Consider the following 22,330-nt stretch of genomic DNA (forward strand, 5'->3'; position numbering starts at 1 on the left):
CTGGAAAAACAGAAAAATCCACCGGGTAGCATGGATCTCACAGTTTGCCTTCATTCCCCCCCCCCCCCCCCCAGCGGAAGACTGCAGGTTGTTCCTAGAAGGTTTGAATCGACATCTGAAGTGTGCCAGCTCAAGGAATAATGTACCGGTTGTGCCAGTGGTGTAGACGAGAATGGTCACGAAAGCACAGATAACTAACAAGTTGAAATGATTTATTATTACTTTTGTGTTTCCAGGTCATTTCTGGTGAGTTTGCCTTATCTAGCGAGGGGAGCAGCCAGGAATAGTCTTGTTTTGATACTAAGGGAAGAGATGTTCCAGGCACCAGAGATGCCTGTGCCTGGAGATGTTTATCCCACGCTTTCGTGTGAGAGAGAGCAGGGCACGGGGCAAGAATGAGCAGAAACCAGGCACCGAGACACACACGACAGTCAAGACGCCAAGGGAGTCCACAAAGAGCTCACCGAACAGGCCATTCCCTTTTGAAAATGCTGCCGGCATTAATAGACAATGCCTAGACCTTCATGGGTTCCCGTGAGGCCATAGGCAAGGCAAGAGGAGGCAGGAAGCAGTGGGAGGTGGCATGAGGAGCGGGAAGGGATGAGTGGAGAGGATGGTTGGGAAGACGGGAGCAGGGGAGGGGCAGGAAGGGAGGGGGAAGGATGTGGAAGGAAGAGAGGAAGTTGGAGGATCAGGTCCTATGACATGAGGGCCATCAGACAGGGTAGACTGAAGACCAAGGCTCCAGCTTGGGAGTCTCCTGTTCATTCCTGTTTCCTGATCCAGGCCTGGCTGTGGCAGCATTTGTGACACTCTCTGAACAGGCACAAGGCAGGGGAGGCGAGTGGAGAAGGGCGGGAGATGAGCAGGAGTTCAGGCTGTGGGTCAGGGAGATGCAAGTAAACACAGCGAAGGAAAAGAACCCTGTGGGTGTGCATGCTGTAGGAGCCTGCTACAGCAGGGAAAACTCTTGATACGACTTTGACTTTGAGAAGGGACTGAGCCTAGAGTTAAAAATGAGCACTTTTTGTTTTTTGAATCCCCAAAGTAATTACATGTCCGTTGGGGAAGGTTTCACATGATGTCTGGTGACAGAGAATACAATACGAAAGTCCACCTCGGTGAGCTCAGCGTTTTGTCAGCAGTTCTCCCCCTTAACAGAGCCTTCTTTCCTTCAGTTATTCTGTTTCTTTCCTTCATACCTGATGGCTTTGGCTTTATCGTCTTACCACTCTCTAACAAGTTGATGCATTTCCGGTTCCTTTGAAAGGATCCAGCCAGGGCACCACCTTCAGTTCTATGCCATTGCTGCCAAATGCGAGCTCTGAATTGAATCAGGAGAGACACTGCACAGACCACCTGGCTCATCCTCTTTAGCAGAGTCAAGGTCAGTCAAGGTCGTGAGTGGCAGATAGGGGTTGGGAGCGGCCCCGGGTGAGAGGAGACATCGTACCTGAATGTAAGGTGTCCCCCAGAATGCATCCTAGGCCAGATCATGGAAAGCAGCTCTCTGTGTTTCAGAGAAAAGTGATCCCCCAAACACAGCAGCTTAAAACCACAGTCACTAACTCACAGCTCCTGGGAGTGGCTTGCGTGGGTGTTTCTGCCTCAGGTCTCTCACGAGGTTTCAGTCCAGCTGTCTGCGGTGGGCGGGCCACAGTTGTTGAAGAATGGACGGGATTGGAGGATTCCGCTTGCACTCACCTGGCTACCTGGCTGTTAGCAGGTGGCATCAGTTCCTCCCATATAGCCTTCTCCAAAGGGTTGCTCATTACAGGGCTTCTCTCAGCAAGTGATGCGACACACACACACACACACACACACGCACACACAAAGGGAGAGCGAGAGAGAGAGGGAGAGAGAGAGAAGCTGCAATGTCTTTTAGAAAGTGACATACTCTTCCTTGGGCTGTATTCTGTCGTCCACACCTACCAGCTGTGGCATAATGTGGGCACTGCTACACAAGAGCGTGAGCACCAGCAGGTGGGACTTGTTGGAGGCTACCTTGGAGGTGGGAGACCAGAAACAGGATTTATGGGGAACTTAAAGCGAGCGTCGTATTGAAAGATAGAACTTTATAGGCCGGCGCCGCGGCTCACTAGGCTAATCCTCTGCCTAGCGGCGCCGGCACACTGGGTTCTAGTCCCGGTCGGGGCGCCGGATTCTGTCCCGGTTGCCCCTCTTCCAGGCCAGCTCTCTGCTGTGGCCAGGGAGTGCAGTGGAGGATGGCCCAGGTGCTTGGGCCCTGCACCCCATGGGAGACCAGGAAAAGCACCTGGCTCCTGGCTCCTGCCATCGGATCAGTGCGGTGCGCCGGCCGCAGCGCGCCGGCCGCGGCGGCCATTGGAGGGTGAACCAACAGCAAAGGAAGACCTTTTTCTCTGTCTGTCTCTCTCACTGTCCACTCTGCCTGTCAAAAAAAAAAAAAAAAAAAAAAAAGATAGAACTTTATAGTCAATCCCATTCAAGCAAGGCCCAGTGGACTAAGGCAAGGATGCCCCTACCACTGGTAGGCTCCTTTAATGAGAAAGTGGCTTGTGAAGGATATTTCTGAAGACCCATAGTTCAAGTGTTAATATACCACACCCCAAAAGGCATGAAGAAAAATGGACATTGACTTCTTTGTTTAACAAAAAGTTTTAAGATTTTTTTATGATTTTTAATATACGAAGTCATTGAATCTATATTGACTTACGGCTTATAACACTACACATTCATTTTCATTATTGAGACCCATAGGTCTCGATATCAGAAACACAAAATCAGTTTTCATGTCATGACATCAAAGTATGGATGGGGCCTCAATCCTTGGGGAAACTCTAGGAGAGGATCTGATTTCTTTGCACAAATTATGTTTAAAAAATGTATATACAGGAGGCCAGTGCTGTGGCTCACTAGGCTAATCCTCCGCCTTGCGGTGCCGGCACACCGGGTTCTAGTCCCGGTCGGGGTGCCAGATTCTGTCCCGGTTGCCCCTCTTCCAGGCCAGCTCTCTGCTGTGGCCAGGGAGTGCAGTGGAGGATGGCCCAAGTGCTTGGGCCCTGCACCTGCATGGGAGACCGGGATAAGTACCTGGCTCCTGCCATCGGATCGGCGCGGTGCGCCAGCCGCAGTGCGCCGGCCGCGGCGGCCATTGGAGGGTGAACCAACGGCAAAAGGAAGACCTTTCTCTCTGTCTCTCTCTCTCACTGTCCACTTTGCCTGTCAAAAATTTAAAAAAAAATGTATATCTAGGGCACTGTTGTGGCGTAGTAGGCTAAGCTGCTGCCTGCAATGCCCAGCATCCCGTATCACAGCATGGCTTTGGCATTGCACCTGAGAAAGCAGAAGAGGATGGCCCCGGTATCTGGGACCTGCCACACACATAGGAGACCCAGATGGAGCTCCGGGCTCCTGGCCTTGGCCTGGACCAGTCCTGCTGTTGAGGCCATTTGGGGAGTGAACCAGAGAATGGATGTTCTCTCTCCCCACCCCCACCCCCCATCCCCCGCTGCATCCAGTCATATCTGCCACTTTTTAGATACTTTTAAAATATATAGATATATATTATATGAAAATACAATTTGCCATTTCTTTTTTTTTTTTTTTTTACAGGCAGAGTGGACAGTGAGAGAGAGAGATAAACAGAGAGAAAGGTCTTCCTTTGCTGTTGGTTCACCCTCCAATGGCCACCGTGGCCGGCGCGCTGCGGCCGGCGCACCGCGCTGATCCGATGGCAGGAGCCAGGAGCCAGGTGCTTTTCCTGGTCTCCCATGGGGTGCAGGGCCCAAGCACCTGGGCCATCCTCCACTGCACTCCCTGGCCACAGCAGAGAGCTGGCCTGGAAGAGGGGCAACCGGGACAGAATCCGGCGCCCCGACCGGGACTAGAACCCGGTGTGCCGGCGCCGCTAGGTGGAGGATTAGCCTAGTGAGCTGTGGCGCCGGCCCAATTTGCCATTTCTAAGTACATAGGTGAGTGACATTAAACACATTCACACTGTTGTGCAATCAAGCTACCACCTCCATCTTTTTCCATCTTCCCAAACTGTAACTCCTTACCCATGAAGTGTGATGGCCCTCTGGCAACTCATGTTCCACTTTCTGTTTCTACAACACTGTCCTTTGGTGATGTCTTGCATCAGTTAGCATTAGATTCATTTATAGTGTAGCACATGCCCGATTTTCTTCCTGTCGAAGGCTGGATCCAGGACACGCACATGCCATTGTGTTGATCGATTCATCTGTTGATGGATACGTGGGTTCCTGTGCCTTTGGACTGTTGTGAATGATGCCCATATGGACGTGAATGTGCAAATAGCTTTGCTAGCCCTGCTGTCAGATCTTTTGGGTATCTACCCGGAAATGGAGTTGCTGGATCATACAGGGGAATCTGCATTCTTGCTTTTTTCATCTTCTATAGTTGCACTCCTTGCATTCCTTGGCTCATGGCCCCTTCCTTCGTCTTCTCAGCCAGCTTCGTAGCATCTTGCATCAGTGGTCTCATTGCCTCTTTTTCTGTCTCAGATTTCCCTCCAGTTCCCTCTCCTGAGGACATTTGTGATCACCTGTAAGGCCACCTGGATGATCACGGTAACCTCCCACCTTGAGACCCTTAAATCCATCATGTGTGCAACATCCTCTTTTGCACAAATAATACTCACGGAAGCCAGGGAATAGGAGCTGGTACCTTTGCAGGCCATTATTCAGCCCTACACAAGCTAATTGAAAAAAAAAATGAAAGGAATACAGGACCCAGTAGGAAGAGATGGCTCATACAAACCCATTGTCCCTAGAGAGCATCAGGGGACATAGTTTAGAACATGTTTTCCTAGATTTCTTTCATGCATATACTAACAAATGTACTTCTTTTATTCCCTTTTCTTGGAAAAAAATGGGCTAACATTCGACAGAGGCGAGACTTGTCTCTCATTGAATAATGTATCTAAAGAGCAGTAAGCTCTTTAAGAGTGAAAGGGATTTACTTTCATGCGACTGTCTTCTTTGATGTAAAAATAGCAACTTTTCAGTACAGCAAGTGACTTTTAGAAAAGTTCTATTTGAAATAATCTTTTAGAAATGTCAACGCTAACTTTAATTCGTAAGAGAAAAGAGATTTTGAACTGAAATAAAGGTAGAGGCTGTGTTTTGGCTAAATCAGAGAAGCAGAAACTCTAGTTGTACAGATGGGTACTTCAAAAAGTTTATGGAAACATGGATCAAAAGATGTTTATTTTGGGGCAAAAAACTTTAAAATCCATGCACATGGTTTTAATAATATATACATTTCCATGAACTTTTTAAAGTACCCATGTTTGGACACAATGTAACACCCCTGAATGTTAAACTGCATTAAATGTGACAGATTGATAAGCCAGTCCATGCTGCCATGGTTAAGTTGAAATTAAGTATCCCATGGTGGAGGTGGAGCGATCAGGAGACCTGGGCTGGAATCCTGCCTTTGCTGTCAACTAGATGTGTGGCCTGAGGCAAGCCGTGTCCAGTCCTGGGCCTCAGTGACTGTGTGTGTGTGTGTGTGCGCGCGCCCGCGCACGCGCTTGGAGCCCAGCACATGGCAAAGACGTCATGTCCGTCTCCAGTCCTGGTGGCCCCCAAGTGGGCCCTCCTGTTTCCGTGCCCGTGACCTCATTTTTGAAGTCAGAGGATTGGACTGGCAGCTCTAGGTTCCTGTGATCTATCTGCTATTTGGAAGGGACACCTTTCTGACAGGCCTGAGACCCAGGTCTGGATGCCAAGCTTTCACTGACTTGCCCCAGGAGCTCCATTAGGCCTCATTTTAATCACCTGTAAAATAAGCAGGCTAGACGTGATGGTTCTTCAAGATATCTTCTAAGGCTCACATTCTAGGGCCATATCAGACTTTTTCTTTAAGGTTTATTATTATTATTATACAGAAGGCAGAGTCACAAGAGAAAGGAGAGACAGAGATCTTCCATCCATTGGTTCAATCTGCAAATGGTTGCAATAGACAGGGCAGGGCCAGACCAAAGCCAGGATCCAGGAGCTTCTTCTGGGTCTCCCATGTTGGTGGCAGGGTTCCAAGCACCTGGGCCATCTTCCGCTGCTTTCCCAGGCACATCAGCAGGGATCTAGATCAGAGTGGGCAGCCGGGACTCCAACCAGTACCCACTGTGCCATAACTCTGGCCCCAAGTCAGTATCAAACTTGAACGTTTCTGATCTCACTGGAGTGCTCGCTTCGGCAGCACATATATACTGATCTCACTGGAGGCGCCTGTCAAAATGCAGAGTCTGATGCAGGAGGATGGGGGTGGGGCCTAGGTTTCTCATTTGTAGCAAGTTTCTAGGTGTGATTCACCTGATCTTGAGACCACACTTTGAATTACAAAGTATTTGGATTTCCAACTGTCAGGAAACTTTGTTAGACTTGGAAATGGGCAGAAAGGATTTTCCGGGGTCCCTTGGGGGGAGTGTTGGACAGGGGATGATTCTATAGGTATGTGCACTTCTGCTTGCTTTAACTAGCTGTTTTTCAGCTGTGGACAGAAGCTAAGGTGTAGACTATTGGCGGTAATGGGCAGATTTTGTTTGGCAAATGTGCACTTGATTTCAGCCCTATAGACAAAGATGCCTCCCAAACATTCCTTTTTCTTATCCTATATCAACCAATCTTCTACATTTAGAAATTCACTTCACTATTCTTGATTGCCTACATATGTGTGATTTTAAAAAAAATTTTTAAAGATTTTATTTGAGAGGTAGAGTTACAGAGAGAGGTCTTCCATCTGCCGGTTCACTCCCCAAATGGCCACAACAGCAGGAGCGAGGAGCTTCTTCTGGGTCTCCCATGCGGTGCAGGGGCCCAAGCACTTGAGCCATCTTTTACTGCTGTCCCAGGCCCATAGCAGAGAGCTGGATGGGAAGAGGAGCAGCTGGGACACAAACTGGCACCCATCTGGGGATGCCCAGCCACAGGCAGACAGGCTTAGCCTACTACACCACAGCAACGGCCCATATTTAAATTCTTTAAGAAGGTTTTACCTTTCTTAAAGGTATACTCTAACACCAGTGGCCCTTTGCGACTCATTGATTCATTTATTACCAGCCCGGGAACCTTGGGTGTTGGGAAGAGGCAGCGGGGAGGTTGGGACACACAAACCCCTCCAGCAAGTGGCTGCTCAGGCACTCCCTGGTGAGAAAAGCACTTTCCTCCCACCTGATCTTGGCCAGGTCGTTCCCCTCCCAAGAGCAGAAGGCCAAGTGGCTCCTGAGGAGTCAGGAGGTCAGGAAACCTGCCCGCAGCACCACCCAGCGCTACTCTTCCACCTGCTGGCTGGGTCAGCCTGCGGCTACGAAACCAACAGCTCTCCCGTAGCTGCCAGTTATAACCCTTTAAATCCCGGCGCGCCAGAGACCCGGGCCGCAGGGCGAGGCTCTGGGCTTGAGTCGGTTAAGGGCCGCTGCAGCAGCGCGGCTTCTCCCGCCCCACCGGCTCCCGGGAGTCTAAACCCCCAGCCGCTTTCCCTCCCGCCCTGGCTCCGCCCCCGCCTGTCTGTGTCTGCGGCGGCCGCGACCAATAAAGTTGTTGTTCTGCCAACATGGCGGCGCCCATGGTGCCTGCCCCGGCCGTGTTCACCTAAAGGTGGGAAATGAGGCTTGGAGGAGCCGCGGGTGAGAGCCTCTGAGCGGATAAAGCCCTGATCGGGGCTCGACGGGACGAGAGACGAGGCGTGATCTTCCCTCCCCCGGATCTGGAGGCAGGAAGGGAAGATACGGGTCGGGTTACGGGGTCCTGGATTCTGGCGTTTCCAAGCGGCATAGTCTCCGAGTTCCAGGTCTTCCGCCTCCGAGCCACGGACCCTGCTGCGAGTTCTGGACCCTTCCCCAGAAAAATGCACAAGTACACATAGGTTTGTATTAAAATCCCCTTCCTGCTGCCCCTGCCCGAGTTCACGGCTGGGGGGTGGGATCCGCTCCCTGGGCTGGGGGTCTTGGACCCGGTGAAAAGTCGTCCGTGCCTTTCTGGGGCGCACAGATATTCGCTGCAGCAGTCCTCTGAGCCCAGTCCTTTCGCGAGAGAGCACGCGTGAGATGAGATTCCAGACAGCAAAGAAGTGGCCCGAGCTCACACCGGGAGTGAGTAGCTGCAGAAACCAAGATTGGTAGCTTTTAACTTGGTTTCTTTAAAATGAATTTTCTCAGGTACACTATTGCACTTCCTTGTAGGCACACAGAAATGCCCTCTTGTGCTTCTCCCATGTGTTCGCTTCTTTTCTAAAGAGGTTGTTTATTTATTTTACTAATTTATAATTTGGAGAGCCACTTGCATTTTAAAAAAGTGATTTATTTGAAAGGCAGAGTTAGAGAGAGGGAGAGACACAGAGAGAGAGCTTCCGCGCGCTGTTGGGGATGGGCCTGGGTCAGGCCCAAGCCAGGAACTCCAGCTGGGTCTGCCTTGTAGGTGCAGGGGCCCAAGCACTTGGGACATCTTCTGCTTTCCCGGGTGCATTAGCAGGGGCCAGCTGGGACTTGAACCAGTGCTCATATGGGATGCTGGTGCCACAACACTAGGCCCACCTTGTGTTCTGTTTTTGCCTGTCACCTACTTTTCTTCTGTCCCCATATGATGATCATTTTGGGTCGTGTTCTTAGGGCACTTCTCAAACCTCAGCCTTTTTTCTTTGTTTGTTTCGTTTTTGCTAAGAGAGCGAGAGAAGTAGGTAGAGGTAGGTGTCTTCCATCTGCTGGTTCACTGCCCAGATGGTCATGTTGGCAAAGGTTGGGCCAGGGAAAATCTAGGAGTGTGGAACGCCATCTGAGTTTCCCATGTGGGTGGCAGGAATCCAAACACTTGGACCATCCTATATACTTCCCAGGCACGTTAGCAGGGAGCCAGATCAGAAGCAGAGCAGCCGGGACTTGAACTTGTATTCATATGGAATGCCTGCATCACAGATGGTGTCTTAACCAGCTGTGCCCCTTTATATTCTTGTTTTTTTTTCTTTTTTTTTTTTTTTGACAGGCAGAGCTAGACAGTGAGAGAGAGACAGAGAGAAAGGTCTTCCTTCCGTTGGTTCACCCCCCAAATGGCCACTACGGCCAGTGCACTGTGCCAATCTGAAGCCAGGAGCCAGGGGCTTCTGGTCTTCCATGTGGGTGCAGGGCCCAAGCACTTGGGCCATCCTCTGCCTTTCCGGGCCACAGCAGAGAGCTGGACTGGAAGAGGAGCAACTGGGACAGAACCAGCGCCCCAACCAGGACTAGAACCTGGAGTGCCGGCGCCGCAGGCGGAGGATTAGCCTAGTGAGCCATGGCGCTGGCCTATATTCTTGTGTTAACAGATCTGTTTAGAGTGTAGGCTTTCAAGCCCCATTGCTTGACTTCAAATTATTGTATCACCACTTTGACAATTACCCAATGTCTCTAAGCCTTGGCTTTCTTCATTTTTATTTTATTATCATTATTTTAAGAAATGTTGATTTGTTTATTGAAAGGCAGAGTTACAGAGAGAGAGGGAGAGGCAGAGAGAGAGAGTAACAGATCTTCAGTCTGCTGGCTCACTAACCAGATGGTGGCAATGGCCAGGGCTGGGCCAGGAGCTTCATCTGGGTCTCCCACATGGGTGCAGGGGCTCAAGCACTTGGGCCATCTTTTACTGCTTTCCCAGGCCTTTGACAGGGAGCTGAGTCAAAAGCATAGCAACCAGGACTTTGAACTGGTACCTGTATAGGATGCCAGTGCTGCAGGAGGTACCTTAACCTGCTGCGATACAGTGCCAGCCCCACTGTTTTTTATTATTTTTTTGAAGATTTGTTTCATTTTTTTAAACTAAACTTTTTAAGATTTATTTATTTGAAAGGCAGAGTTACAGAGAGACAGAGGCAGCAAGAGACAGAGAGAGGTTTTCCATCCACTGGTTCACTCTCCAAATGGCCACAACGGCGGGAGCTGAACTGTAAGGTGTCCGGCGCGCAACAAATCTTCCCAGGCAGACCAGTCAATTAATTCACAGGCTTTTATTGGGGTTCCGCTCCTGGGCGAGGTTCCGTGGTCCCAACAGAGCAGGCCGGGGAAGTCGCACGTCAGAGATTGGGAGAGCTCCTTTTATAGATTCAGGGCATGGGAGTTAAAGGTTGAGGCGGGTCTGATCCTGATTGGTTGACCTTTAGGCACCCGCAGGGACCTTGACAAGGACTTTCTTCTCTCCATTCCCGGAAGTGTAGGCCTTCCCTCCCTGCGGATCCCAAAGCTACCATGAACCAATCCAAAGCCAGGAGCCAGGAGTTTCTTCCAGGTCCCCCACTTGGTTGCAAGGGCCCAAGGACTTGGGCCATCTTCCACTGCTTTTCTAGGCTACAGCAGAGAGCTGGATGGGAAGTGGAGCAGCCGGGACTCAAACTGGCACCCATGTGGGATTCTGGCACTACAGGTAGTGGCTTTACCTGCTACGCCACAGCACCAATCCTTTTATTTATTTTGAAAGGGTTAGAGAGGGAGGGAGAGTCGGGGGTGGGGATCTTCCCTCCACAGGTTGGTTCCCCAGATGACTGCAACAGCCAGTGCTGAACCAGGCCGAAGCCAGGAGCTTCATCCAGGTCTTCCACATGGGTGACAGGGCCCAAGCACTTGGGCCATCTGGTTTTCCCAGGCCATTAGCTTGGAGCTGAATTGGGAGTGGGGTAGTGGGGACAGGAACTGGTGCCCATATGGGATTCCGGTGGCACAGGCAGTGGCTTTGTCTGCTGTGCCACAGTGTTGGTCCTAAAACCTCAGCCTTTAAACCCTAAGTGACACTGAGGTCAGGGCTAACTCTAGTGAGGAGTGGAGTAGTGGAGATTGGTGTTCTGGGTGAACATAGAAAGACAGCATCGAAGGGAATAACTGGGTGAACCAGGGCCAGGAAAGAAAAGGGCCAAGTTGATCATAAATGTAAGCTATGAGCCACCTGTCACTTTCGTCATAGCCTTGTATCAGCTCTGCTCTGATAAATTGGTTGCTTCCTGATGTCAGGAGGAGGCAGTGCCCATCAGGGCTTCAGTGGAGGGGACTTGGAGTGGCCTAGCGCAGGCCCTGAGAAGTACTCATAAAGGAGGGTTTGGGGTGGGCATTGTGGCACAGCCAGTTCCGCTGCCACCTGGGAAGCCTGCCGCCACATCAGAGTGCCGGTTAGTGTCTTGGCAACTCTGTTTCTAATACAGCTTCTTGCAAATGTGCCTGTGAGGGCAGCAGATGACAGCCCAAGTACTTGGGTCCATTCCACCCACATGGGAGACCCAAATGTTCTGGGCTCCTAGCTTTGGCCTTTCCCAGCCCTGGCAGTTGCGGGCATTTTGGGGAGTGAACTGGTGGATGGAGGATCGCTCTCTCTCTCTTTTTCTCTGTGTCATTCTACCTTTCAGATAAGTAAGTATATAAATACATCTTAAAAAGACAAACAAGGAAGGAATAGGCCCGAGCCTTAGGAATCATAGCCGCAAGTGCAGACCGTATGTTGATTCCTGTCAATCGGAACCTCAGGGTAGGCTTGGAAACCCCTAACCCAGAAGGTGTGAGCCTTTCTTTTTTTTTTTTTTTTTTTAAATTTTTATTTTTTTAATTTTTTTTTTAATTTTTTTTTTTTTTTATTTTTTTGACAGGCAGAGTGGACAGTGAGAGAGAGAGACAGAGAGAAAGGTCTTCCTTTGCCGTTGGTTCACTCTCCAATGGCCGGCGCGCTGATCCGATGGCAGGAGCCAGGAGCCAGGTGCTTTTCCTGGTCTCCCATGGGGTGCAGGGCCCAAGCACCTGGGCCATCCTCCACTGCACTCCCTGGCCACAGCAGAGGGCTGGCCTGGAAGAGGGGCAACCGGGACAGAATCCGGCGCCCCGACCGGGACTAGAACCCGGTGTGCCGGCGCCGCTAGGCGGAGGATTAGCCTAGTGAGCCGCGGTGCCGGCCCTTTTTTTTAATTTTTAAAAAGACTTGAATTTATTTGACAGGCAGAGTGACAGATGGAGAGACGGAGGTCTTCCATCCTCTGGTTCACTCCCTCAGTGGTTGCAACAGCTGGGGCTGGGCCAGATCTAAGCCAGGAGCCTGGAACTCCATCTGGGGCGGCTCAACCCGCTGAACCACCATGCTGGCCCGTGAACTTTTCCTAAAACATCTGGTGCGGTCCTATCAGCCCGCTCCCCGGAGCAGGAGACCCATTTGCTAGGGTGTATGAAAATTCATATTTCTTTTCTTTTAAGCACGTTTTTGCCAATCTGATAACCAAAATATTTCATTATTGCCTTGATTTGCATTCCTTTGATTTGTTGGAGAGTTCATCTTTCCTATTTTCCTTTGCCCATTTTTAAAATTAGGTTTTAATGTTTATCTTAAATGTGAACTTCTCTTCGTAGGGTAGGATAGGGTTTTTTTTTATTGCAGTTTTGGCAAAGCTTTTCTTGCAGCTGTTTACTTTCTGATTTTCATGTTTTGAATATGCAGGTTTTTTACATTTTTAGCATCAGATGTGTTACTACTTTCCTTTGTGAATTTTTCCATTGTTTGAGTGTTCAGGACGGAGCATTCTGTCTGTTGTAAAGATTTATTAATGACACATCTGTGTTTCATCTTCTTTTATAACACCTTTTAAAAAACTCTCTTTATGTGGCATTGACCCTGATTTATTATTTGAGGCAGGGCTGTATTTGGAATTTTTCTCTTATTAATTGAGCATGCCATCATTTTCTAATCTGCTTGTGGTTTTTTCTTTATGAACTTTATGTTACTTCAAGTACTCCTATCTGTTTAAGGATTCTCTAATCCATGAGAATATGCAAAGGAGAGATTTTAGTGAGTAAGGCATTACGTAAACACCTTTAGAAAGCTTGTTTGATTGTGTAGACAGCGTTATTGTGTGTTACCTATGATCTAATGTACAACGTGAAAGCAAGTTACAGAGACGGGGTTAGATTCTGCATGGAGGAATGACCGCCCTTCGTATTGCTCACGTTGGGGGTGCACCTGCATTCTGGTGTTCCTTCATCAAGAACTAACGAGCGTCGAACCCAGCAGTTCAGGCCAGTTGGTCTTTTTCAGGACACTGTCCTTACTTGTGCTTAGGGAATGCTGCCTGGAAGAGGAATGTCAACCATGCACAGGTTTGTCCTCTGCTAAACAGGGCCTGTTTGTTGGCTTGGAAAGGTATGGAAATGCTGACTTAGCGGGAGGACCATAAGATCCATGGCTTCCATGATAGAGCTAATCTAAACCCTAAAGTAAGTGTGGTTTACAGAGTAATGCATGTAGATTGGTCCTATAGAATTGCTAATTTTCAACCAATGCCGTGGGTGCACCCTAATACTCAGATCTATACACTAAAATAGCCAAGTCAACAGGGATGGAATTCTCGTGTTTTGTTTTTTTTTTCTCAGTCTTTCTGTGATTCCACCCTTAAATAAGCAAGAAGTGTTAAATGCAGTAAGAATTGGAGTGACAGACCAACTTGTAAAATGCCAATGCCATGAAGCTATTTTATGTGAGTGTGAAACCCACTTTTCTAAGCCTGTAATAGCGTTCCTGGCAAGTTTGTGATCCAGCACCTCTGTGAAACAGGTCAAAACTGAAATATGTAAAGGATTTTGAGGGGCTGGCAACCGTGGCATAGTGGGTAAAGCCGCCGCCTGCAGTGCCAGCATTCCATATAGGCGCCACTTCCGATCCAGCTCTCTGCTATGGCCTGGGAAGGCAATGAAAGATGGCCCAAGTGCTCAGGCCCCTGCACCCACGTGGGAGACCCAGGAGAAGCTCTTGGCTCCTGGCTTCGGATTGGCTCAGCTCTGGCCATTGTGGCTACCTGGAGAGTGAACCAGTGGATGGAAGACCCCTATCTCTCTGTCTCTGTCTCTTTGTAACTCTGCTTTTCAAATAAATAAATAAATCTTTTTTTTTTTTTTAAAAAGGATTTTGAAAGCATCAAAGAATTAATACCAGTTTAGAATGCCAAGGTTCTTTATTTCTTGGTTTTGAAAGATCTGTTTTTTCATCTGTTTTTTTTTACTGTAGTGCATCTAGAATAGACATAGGAAGAAAGCAGAAAGTTTCAGGTATTTGGCCTAAAACCTTGAGTAGCTGATAAGACCTCACCTCCACAAAACATGAAACTTCTTCACGGAGGTCATTCCCAGAAGTCACCTATGAGGACACCTGTGGAACTTTAAGGCTGAATTGTGGATTGCAGCCGCATGTCCTGGAGGACTGTTCTAGAAGCTCACAGCTCTCACCGCAACTGCACATATGTTCTGTATCCCCTGTCTCCTGCCTGCTTCCCCGGAAGTGTGTAATAGCCATGCAGGAAGGACTTGGCTTCTGTTCACTGCTGGGTCCTGGAGCCGCGTGCAGCTCTAGCGGCTCTCCGTACATACTTGGTGAAAGTACGAGGCTGTATGTGCGTAAACGGATAGGCCCACCCCGTTAGGTCTCTTTAACTCAATGTAAAACATGCTAATAATATCTGAGAGGCGCTGGTCCTCTTGGGAGGTCTGGGGCCAAGTCAAGATGTGCTTGGAGTTGCAAGGACTGGAGAGACAGGACAGGAAGCCTGCTGCGCGGTCCTTGGCCTTCCTAAAGAGGAGGGCAGGGGCAGCTCTGTTTCCAGCCATGTGACTTGAGAGGTTGTTAGGAGCTGGCCCAGCCATGAGGTTTGTATCCTTGGTGTTTGGGGGCACAGACTGCCTTTTCCACGCAAAAGTTTGTGTGTAGCTCAATTTAACTTCTACAGTACTCTTTCAAGGGCGAGAAATAATGAAAAGAAGAAGAAGAAAGTGCATGGATGGGCAGGCACCCCTGGGCTGTGTGGATTGGAGGGTCCGGCCCGGGCACTCAGAAGTCTGCCTTCTGTCCTCTTCCAGGGCCTTCGCACCTCCTGAGGCATGGCGTGTCCGTGGTGGAGAGTGGGCTTTGGCGCCTGTCTCCTGAAAAGGCAGCTGAGCCGTGGGCCCAGTGTCATCGGATGGGAAAAGGGGGTAATTCTAGGACTCAGCAGAAGTATCTACAGCGCCACGGGAAAGTGGACCAAGGAGTACACGCTGCAGACAAGAAAGGATGTTGAGAAATGGTGGCATCGGCGGATACGCGAACAGCCGTCCAGTCTTTCAGAAACGGACGTGAGTATCCTGAGACGTTGCAAGAGGGAGGCGGAGGGGGGCGAAGGGCTCGGACTCCGGGGTCAGGCTGCCTGGGGTCAGCGACAGTCCAGACAGAGACCTCTTCAGTGAAAGGCCTCATGTTGAGGGTGCTCCAAGACGTTTGGATGATTGAATTAAAAGATGCATTTTGGTGCTAGAACATTGGAAATCCAGGCGTGAGGGAAGGGGTCTTCAAAAAGTTCGTGGAGAATGTGTGTATATGTTGGTACCCAAATAAACTTAGCATGTAATTCCATCTTCCTCTGACATTCTGAAGCACTGGCACGCGTGGTGGCGGCCCTAGCACGGAGCACTCCTCATGTGTCTGTGCTGATGCTGGCGTGAACAGACCTGCTGTGCTGCCAGCTGTATAAAGTGTAGCACATACAGGGCCAGCGTTGTGTGTGGCGGGTAAAGCTGCCGTCTGTGATGCCAGCATCCCATATGGGCACCGATTCAAGGCCCAGCTGCTCCACTTTTGATCTAACTCCCTGCTAATGCACCTGGGAAAGCAGAGGAGGGTGGCCCAAATACTTGGGCCCTGCACCCACGTGGGAACCCTGGAGGAAGCTTCTGGCTTCTGGTCTCAGCCTGGCCCAGCCCCGGCTGTTGCAGCCATTTGAGGAGTGAACCAGCAGATAGAGGATCTCTCTGGCACTCTCTCCCTCTATAACTCTGCCTTTCAAATAAATAAATCTTTATAGAATATACAATTATAATACTTGATAATAAATGTTACTGGCTTATGTATTTACTATTTATCGTTGCTTCAGAAGGCACTTCTACTGATTGTTTTTTTTTTTAAGTTGACAGTGAAGTGGCCTCCAGCAGATCCTTCAGGAGGTGTCATGGGAGAGGTTGTCATGGGAGATGACCCTGAAAACCTGTCAGGAGAACAGGATGTGCAGGTAGAAGACCCTGTGCAGGCCAGGCCAAGTGTGTGTTTGTGTCTTAGTTTTTTTTTTTTTTTTTTTTTTTTTTTTTTTTTTTTAATATTTATTTATCTATTTGAAAGGAAGAGTTATAGAGAGGCAGAGGCAAAGAGCAAGAAGTCTTCTGTTCTCTGGTTCACTCCCCAGAAGGCCACAATGGTCTGGGCTGAAGCCAAGAGTCAGGAGCCAGGAGCTTCTTCTGGGTCTCCCATGCAGGTGCAGGGGCCCAAGGACTTGGGCCATCTTGTGCTACTTTCCCAGGCCATAGCAGAGAGCTGGATCGGAAGAGGAACAGCCGGGTCTTGAACTGGTGCCCACATTGACTGCTGGCACTGCAGGTGGTGGCTTTACCTGCTACACCACAGCTCCGCCCCCCCTACCTTTTTTTTTTTTTAAGATTTATTTTATTTATTTGAAAGGCAAAGTTAGAGAGAGATACAGGGAGAGATACAGGGAGAGATACCCAAATGGGTACAACAGCTAGGGCTGGACCAGACTGAAACTAGGAGCCTAGAACTCCATCCAGGCCTCTCATGGGGGTGGCAGGGGCCTAAGCACTTGGGCCATCTTCTGCTTTCCCAGGCACATTAGCAGGGAGATGGATTGGAAATGGAGCATCTGGGTCTCTGACTGGCGCTCATGTGGGATGCCAGTATTGCAGTGGCTTAACCTGCTGCACCACAACTTAGGTCCCTGTGTGTTACTTTTTTTAAAAAAATTTTTAAGGTTTATTTATTTATTCAAAAGGCAGAGAGTTATAGAGATGCAGAGGCAGAGGGAGGGAGGGAGGGAGGGAGGGAGGTGGAGAGAGAGAGAGAGAGAGAGCAAGTGAGAGAGGTCTTCCATCTGCTAGTTCGCTCCCCAAATGGCCACAGCGGCTGAAGCTGGGCTGATCCAAAGCCAGGAGCCAGGAGCTTCTTCTAGGTTTCTATCTGCCACTGCTTTCCCAGGCCATTAGCAGAGCTGGATTGGAAGTGGAGCAGCCGGGACTCGAACTGGCGCCCATATGGGATGCCTGCGTCAGCCCCTGTGTGTTACTTTTTTTTTTTTTTTTTTTGATAGGTAGAGTTATAGACAGAGAGACAGAGAGAAAGGTCTTCCTTCCATTGGATCACTCCCCTAATGGTCGCTGCGGCTGGAGCTGTGCCATTCCAACAGGCGCTTCCTCCAGGTCTCCCATGCGGGTGCAGGGGCCCAAGCACTTGGGCCATCCTCCACTGCCTTCCCGGGCCACAGCAGAGAGCTGGACTGGAAGAGGACCAGCTGGGACTAGAACCTGGCACCCATATGGGATGGTGGCACCGAAGGCAGAGGATTAACCAAGTGAGCCACAGCACCGGCCCCTGTATGTTACTTTTTAACACAGAAAGTTTGAAAAAAAAAAAAAAAACAAAAAAAGCTTATTGAATAAGGATATAAAAATATTTTTGTGCAACTATATAATTGCGTTTTAAGCTAAGCACTAAAAGAGTCAGAAACTTTAAAGCAATTAAAAATAATTTATGTTACTGGAGGAAAACAGATTTTAAGAAGTGTGGTGCAGTCCAAGCGTGCCGTGTTTCTACCGTGTACCATAGTGTGCGGTAAGGTGCTGCCTGGGCCCTCGCCCTTACTCACCGCTCACGCACGGGCGCTCCCAGAGCAGCTCCCCATCCTGTGAGCTCCGCTCCAGGTAGGTGTCCTACAGAGGTGCGGCGCCTTCGCCCTTTCGTCCTGGATTGTTACTGTGCCTTTTCCGTGTTTAGCGATGCTTCGGTGCACGAGTGGATGCCACGGTGTTACAGTTGCTGCCGTGCTCAGTATAGCAGCGTCCTGGACAGGTTGGCAGCCCAGGAGCAGGCACTGCTTGCAGGCTAGATGTGTCGTAGGCTGCACTGTCGAGGCTTGTGTGAGTACACCTTGTGATTTCTCAGCAGATTTGCCTAAAACGCCCTTGTCACTGAAGCCACGCACGACTGTAAGTCATTAATAAGTCCGTGGCCTTGGGCCGAATTATTGACTCTGTCTGTGCTTTAGTTTGCTTACCTAAGGTGGAGGGTGATAGTAGCACCCATCTGCTTCCCAGGGGATTGAGGGGTAGCCGAGATGTTGGGAAGACAGTGCCCGGAGGAGTTTGCAGTGTGGTAGACGTGGCCTCGTGGTAATATTGTACACACAGAGTGCGTGGCAGACAGCACCAGCCTACTGGAAACTCATCAAGACAGGAGTACTAGCAGGTGTCAGCTCCGTTATGTGATGGGCTGGCTCACAGGGACCTGGCAGGGGGAGTGGCAGGTGCTGGGCTCTCAGCCGGCTGCTTGTTCCCAGAATGATCTGCCCCTCCCCTGGCGTGAACCCGCCACCTGTTCTGCCGCCTCGGCACACTGGGTTAGGGCGTAGCTGCCCCTGTCCTGGTGTGACCTGGGATTGGAGTCCAGCCTTGCCGTAGCAGCTCTGTGCTTCTCGTCCAGATGCACCGACTTAGCGCTTTGCCTGAATTGACTGTGAGAAGTACTTGACTGTACCTGGCTGCTCCTTCTCTGGGAGTCCAGCCTGCTGTGGCTCAATCTTGGTATTGGTCGAAATGACAAATTGTAGGTAGTATTTTTCCCATGAGGTGTTTGGGTCTGATGAGAGCAGAGCACTGTAAAAGGAGTTTTTCTCTTCAGTGGTAACCATTCCTTTGTAATAGTTTCAGCCAAATAATACACAGACTGTCTGTATAACTAATGACATTAGAGCCAGGGCAAGCTGTGGAGTAGGTGTAAGTGCACAGACTTCGCTGGAATTGCCTTTCCCCATCTTCTGATTCTCACTGTCATCACACTTACTCTTTTTTTTTTTTTTTTTTTTTTTTTTTATAATTTGGAAGGCAGAGTTACAGAGAGGCAGAGGCCGAGAGAGGCCGGGGGCATGGGGATCTTCCATTAGCTGGTTCACTCCCCAAATAGCTGCAGTGGCTGGAGTGGGCGATCCGAAGCCAGGAGCCTGGAACTTCTTCCGGGTCTCCCATGTCAGTGCTGGGGCCCAAGGACTTGGACCATCCTCTGTGGCTTTCCCAGGCATGTTAGCAGAGAGCTGGGTCAGAAGTGGAGCAGCTGGGACTTGAACTGACACCCATATGAGAGGCCGGTGCTGTAGGCAGTGGCTTTACCCGCTACACCACAGTGCCAGCCCCCACACTTAGTCTTTCTATTGAGACTGGTTATCATGAAAAAGGGACAGGAGAAAAGGAAGCTATTTGTGTTAATCTGCAAAGATGGCTTTTGGTGTTAGTTAGAAAATCTAGTATTGAAAGAGAAACAGTGTATAACGAGTAAAATGAAATGATAAAAAGGAAGGTTTGAGTATAATGCACAAATTTATAATGAAAGCTTGACTTTAACCTTATTAGGAAGAGAACAGCCATCATGTAAACCTGACCCGACTGATGTAACTCAGTGCATTTTGGAAACAAACTCTGGGCAACAGTTTAATTCTGAGTGAGGGGAATACAATTAGTCTCTCTCTTTTGGATTAGATTGTAATTTAGTGACTTCCAAACATTTTGAAATTGTTGATTATTGATTTTGTGGCATTTCATTCTTCCTATGCATATAGTTTTTTTTTTAATGTTAAATGGATGAAAATAAACTAAATTTCTATGATTTTGGAAATGTGGGATCCCCGGTGGGCAGTCTTTCAAGGTTTGAGTTGGGGAATAGAAAAAAGGCGAGAGGACACTCAGCGAGGAGCCAGAGCCTGGGCTGCCGTAGCGGCTGTGCCCTAGGGAACCAGCGTGCGCCCACCCAGTGATTTCATGAATACTCAGGCCGCTTGCATTGTTCATCTCACAGACTTGTTTGCAAAGTCCAATGAGAAAATGTGGCTCAACACATTTTACTCACTGAAGTGTTAAGTAAATAAGAGGATAAAAACATGTGGTGTGTTTGTATCAGAAATTGGGAGCAGGACTGACTGCTGGTTTGAAGCATTTGTAACAGCTGTCACTCTGGACTGAGATGCGTTTGAAATCCATCCATCCACAGAGTGTTTAGAAGTTGGCTGTCTCGCCGTCCTTACCGTAACCATCATTCAAGAAGGAACCTGTGTTCCTTGCTGCTGTACATTTTGTGTCTCTGGGGTCTTGGTGAAGGATCCCAAGATGGCTTTCCGGTGAAATGATATCCCAACACCAGAAGGCCATTACTCACTCCTGACATCCAGGAATGAGACCCTCAGATCTTAGTGTACCTGAGGATCCACCCGCTGTCGACTGGCCCCCTAACAAGGCCACCGTGGCCACGGCCAGCTTGGGGGGTGACTGTGGGGAGGGGTTCAGTGCCCGTGGATTCCTGTGCACAGGTGGGCACTGAAGAAAGTGACTGAGGAGTGTGCACAGAACAGAATCCCCTGGGACAGATGACCACTGCGGACTGGAGTGAAGTCTCCCCAGAAACCCAGAGAGACAAGGAGGAGTTTCCCTCTTGGCTTCCCCAGCTGATCAGACATTTATAAGATTGAGTCTGGGAGGAGGTTTGGCCTCTAGATCCCAAAGCTTGTACATTAAAAATAAAAGTCACACGGTTCTGAAAACAGAGAAAGAACTGAATGTTTGGCCTGTGCCAGGCACCGTCTTTGCATTGATTATCTCATTTAATCCTGAAGCCACCTTGAGGGTCCTTGTCCTTATTCTCATTTGGGGCAAGGAAATTGAGGCTCAGCGGGAGGTGTGCTCGCTTGCCTGCGTTCACAGCTGGTAGGATGCGGAGGGGATGGAGTCAGGACTGCCCCCAGATGTGATGCGTTCCTGGGCTCCTGCTTTTCCCCAGGCCTTCTTTTGCCTGGTTTTTGATGAACAGAGAGGCACAAGCTCCTGCTCCTCACAGCGGGTGGCAAAGCTCTGGCCCTGCCGCCACCTGCACGGAGGTGTACCTTTTGTTCTGCCGTGGGCTGGCCCAACCACAGCTTCTGGGCGTGAGTGGTGAAGAGATAGAAGTCGTTTGTCTTCTAAAGGCAGAAACTGACAAAAATAATAGGACCCACTTATAACAGTCAGCTTCTCCTGTCGCTTGCAATCTTAATTTCTTTTAAAGGCCTGACTTCTTCCACTTTTATGTAATTATGAAAATTTCCCTTTCAATCAAATTCTTGCTCAATTATAGCATAAACTCTTAGAATTTCTTCTCCCCTCTCCACCCGCAGATGATCAAACTCATTTCATCGTCACAGAAGAAAATGACTTAATTCACGCAGAAAAGCAAAAGGCAGGGACCGAGTAGGCTGAAAACCTTCTCACCATAAACAGCGCAGTTCATGAATATGAAAGACTTTGGCCAGCAGTATCGTGCTGTTCATCTTTCATAAACTCAGCTTGGAGTTTGCCCCAGCGCGTCTGTGATGCGTCCTTTGATTTTGCTCTTCATTTTGTCTTTATTGAGCAAATGCATGAGAAGGAGACACTAGTGAACGTGAAGTATGTGGAAAATGCCAGGGGCGAGATTGTTAAATAGTAAACACGACATAACAAATACATTAGTGTAATAAAAACAAGATGATTATAGTCAAAGAAAAATAGTTTTAAGTACAAACTTTAAAATGAAAAACCAGAAGAAATTTTGCTCTCAGGATTTTACTGTTTTTTTGGCTCCCAAATAACTCTGACAAGCTTTGTTCCCATAGCCCTAAACATTCCCAAAGAGCGGGCCTTGTCTGCTGCAAGGAGGAGTTAGGTTGAAACAGAGAGGAGAGATCTTACATTCATTTCTGCACTAAGCTGAGGAATGCGTTATTGAACTGCTTGGAGGAACACGTCTACACAAGGAGAGGATTAGCTGCTGTTGGCCTTCGTAAGGACGTGCAGTATCTGTCTGGTCCCTGAGTCCCCAGCTACCTGTGAATCTCAAGGCCTCCCTAAGTATCTGTCTGGTTCCTTAGTCCCCAGCTACTCCTGAATCTCAGGGCCTCCCTCGTGCTCCTGGGTCGTGGATCTGCAGTTTCCACTTGAAGTGCATGACCAGTGCCACCTTCCATCCTGCACCATTTTTCCCTAACATGCGTTTTCCATGAACTCTGGTTTTTTTGTTTTTGTTTTTTAAAGATTTATATATTTATTTGGAAGGGAGAATTTCAGAGAGGCAGAGGCAGAAAGAGAGAGAGAGAGAGAGAGAGGTAGAGGTAGTTCTTCCGTCTGCTGGCTACTCCCCAAATGACTGCAATGGCTGGGGCTGGCCAGAGGTCTGGAACTCCATCTCGATCTCCCATGTGGGTGGCAGGGGCCCAAGCACTTTCCCAGGCGCATTAGCCGGGGTGGGGGCTGGATCAGAAG

At 49.2% G+C, this 22,330-nt stretch overlaps 1 protein-coding gene across 7 annotated transcripts in view; it reads left to right on the forward strand.

The window, feature by feature from the left end:
• The window catches only part of LARS2 (leucyl-tRNA synthetase 2, mitochondrial), a 288,717-nt gene that overhangs the window by 111,137 nt on the left and 155,250 nt on the right, over window positions 1-22,330 (forward strand). For 2 of the 7 annotated variants that reach the window (XR_007921592.2, XM_017343757.3), the window contains exons 1-3: window positions 7,525-7,869; window positions 14,837-15,091; window positions 15,919-16,020. Coding sequence is in view for 6 of the 7 variants with exons in the window: in XM_017343757.3 (XP_017199246.2) it covers window positions 14,858-15,091; window positions 15,919-16,020 (336 nt within the window). In the remaining variant the exon portion in view is untranslated. Of the gene's footprint in view, window positions 1-7,524; window positions 7,870-14,836; window positions 15,092-15,918; window positions 16,021-22,330 lie in introns of those variants that run through there. The other 5 variants (XM_051851689.2, XM_051851691.2, XM_002713281.5 and 2 more) reach the window with 3 other exon arrangements.

Source organism: Oryctolagus cuniculus, chromosome 10, assembly GCF_964237555.1.
Source record: "Oryctolagus cuniculus chromosome 10, mOryCun1.1, whole genome shotgun sequence".
NCBI lineage: Eukaryota > Metazoa > Chordata > Mammalia > Lagomorpha > Leporidae > Oryctolagus > Oryctolagus cuniculus.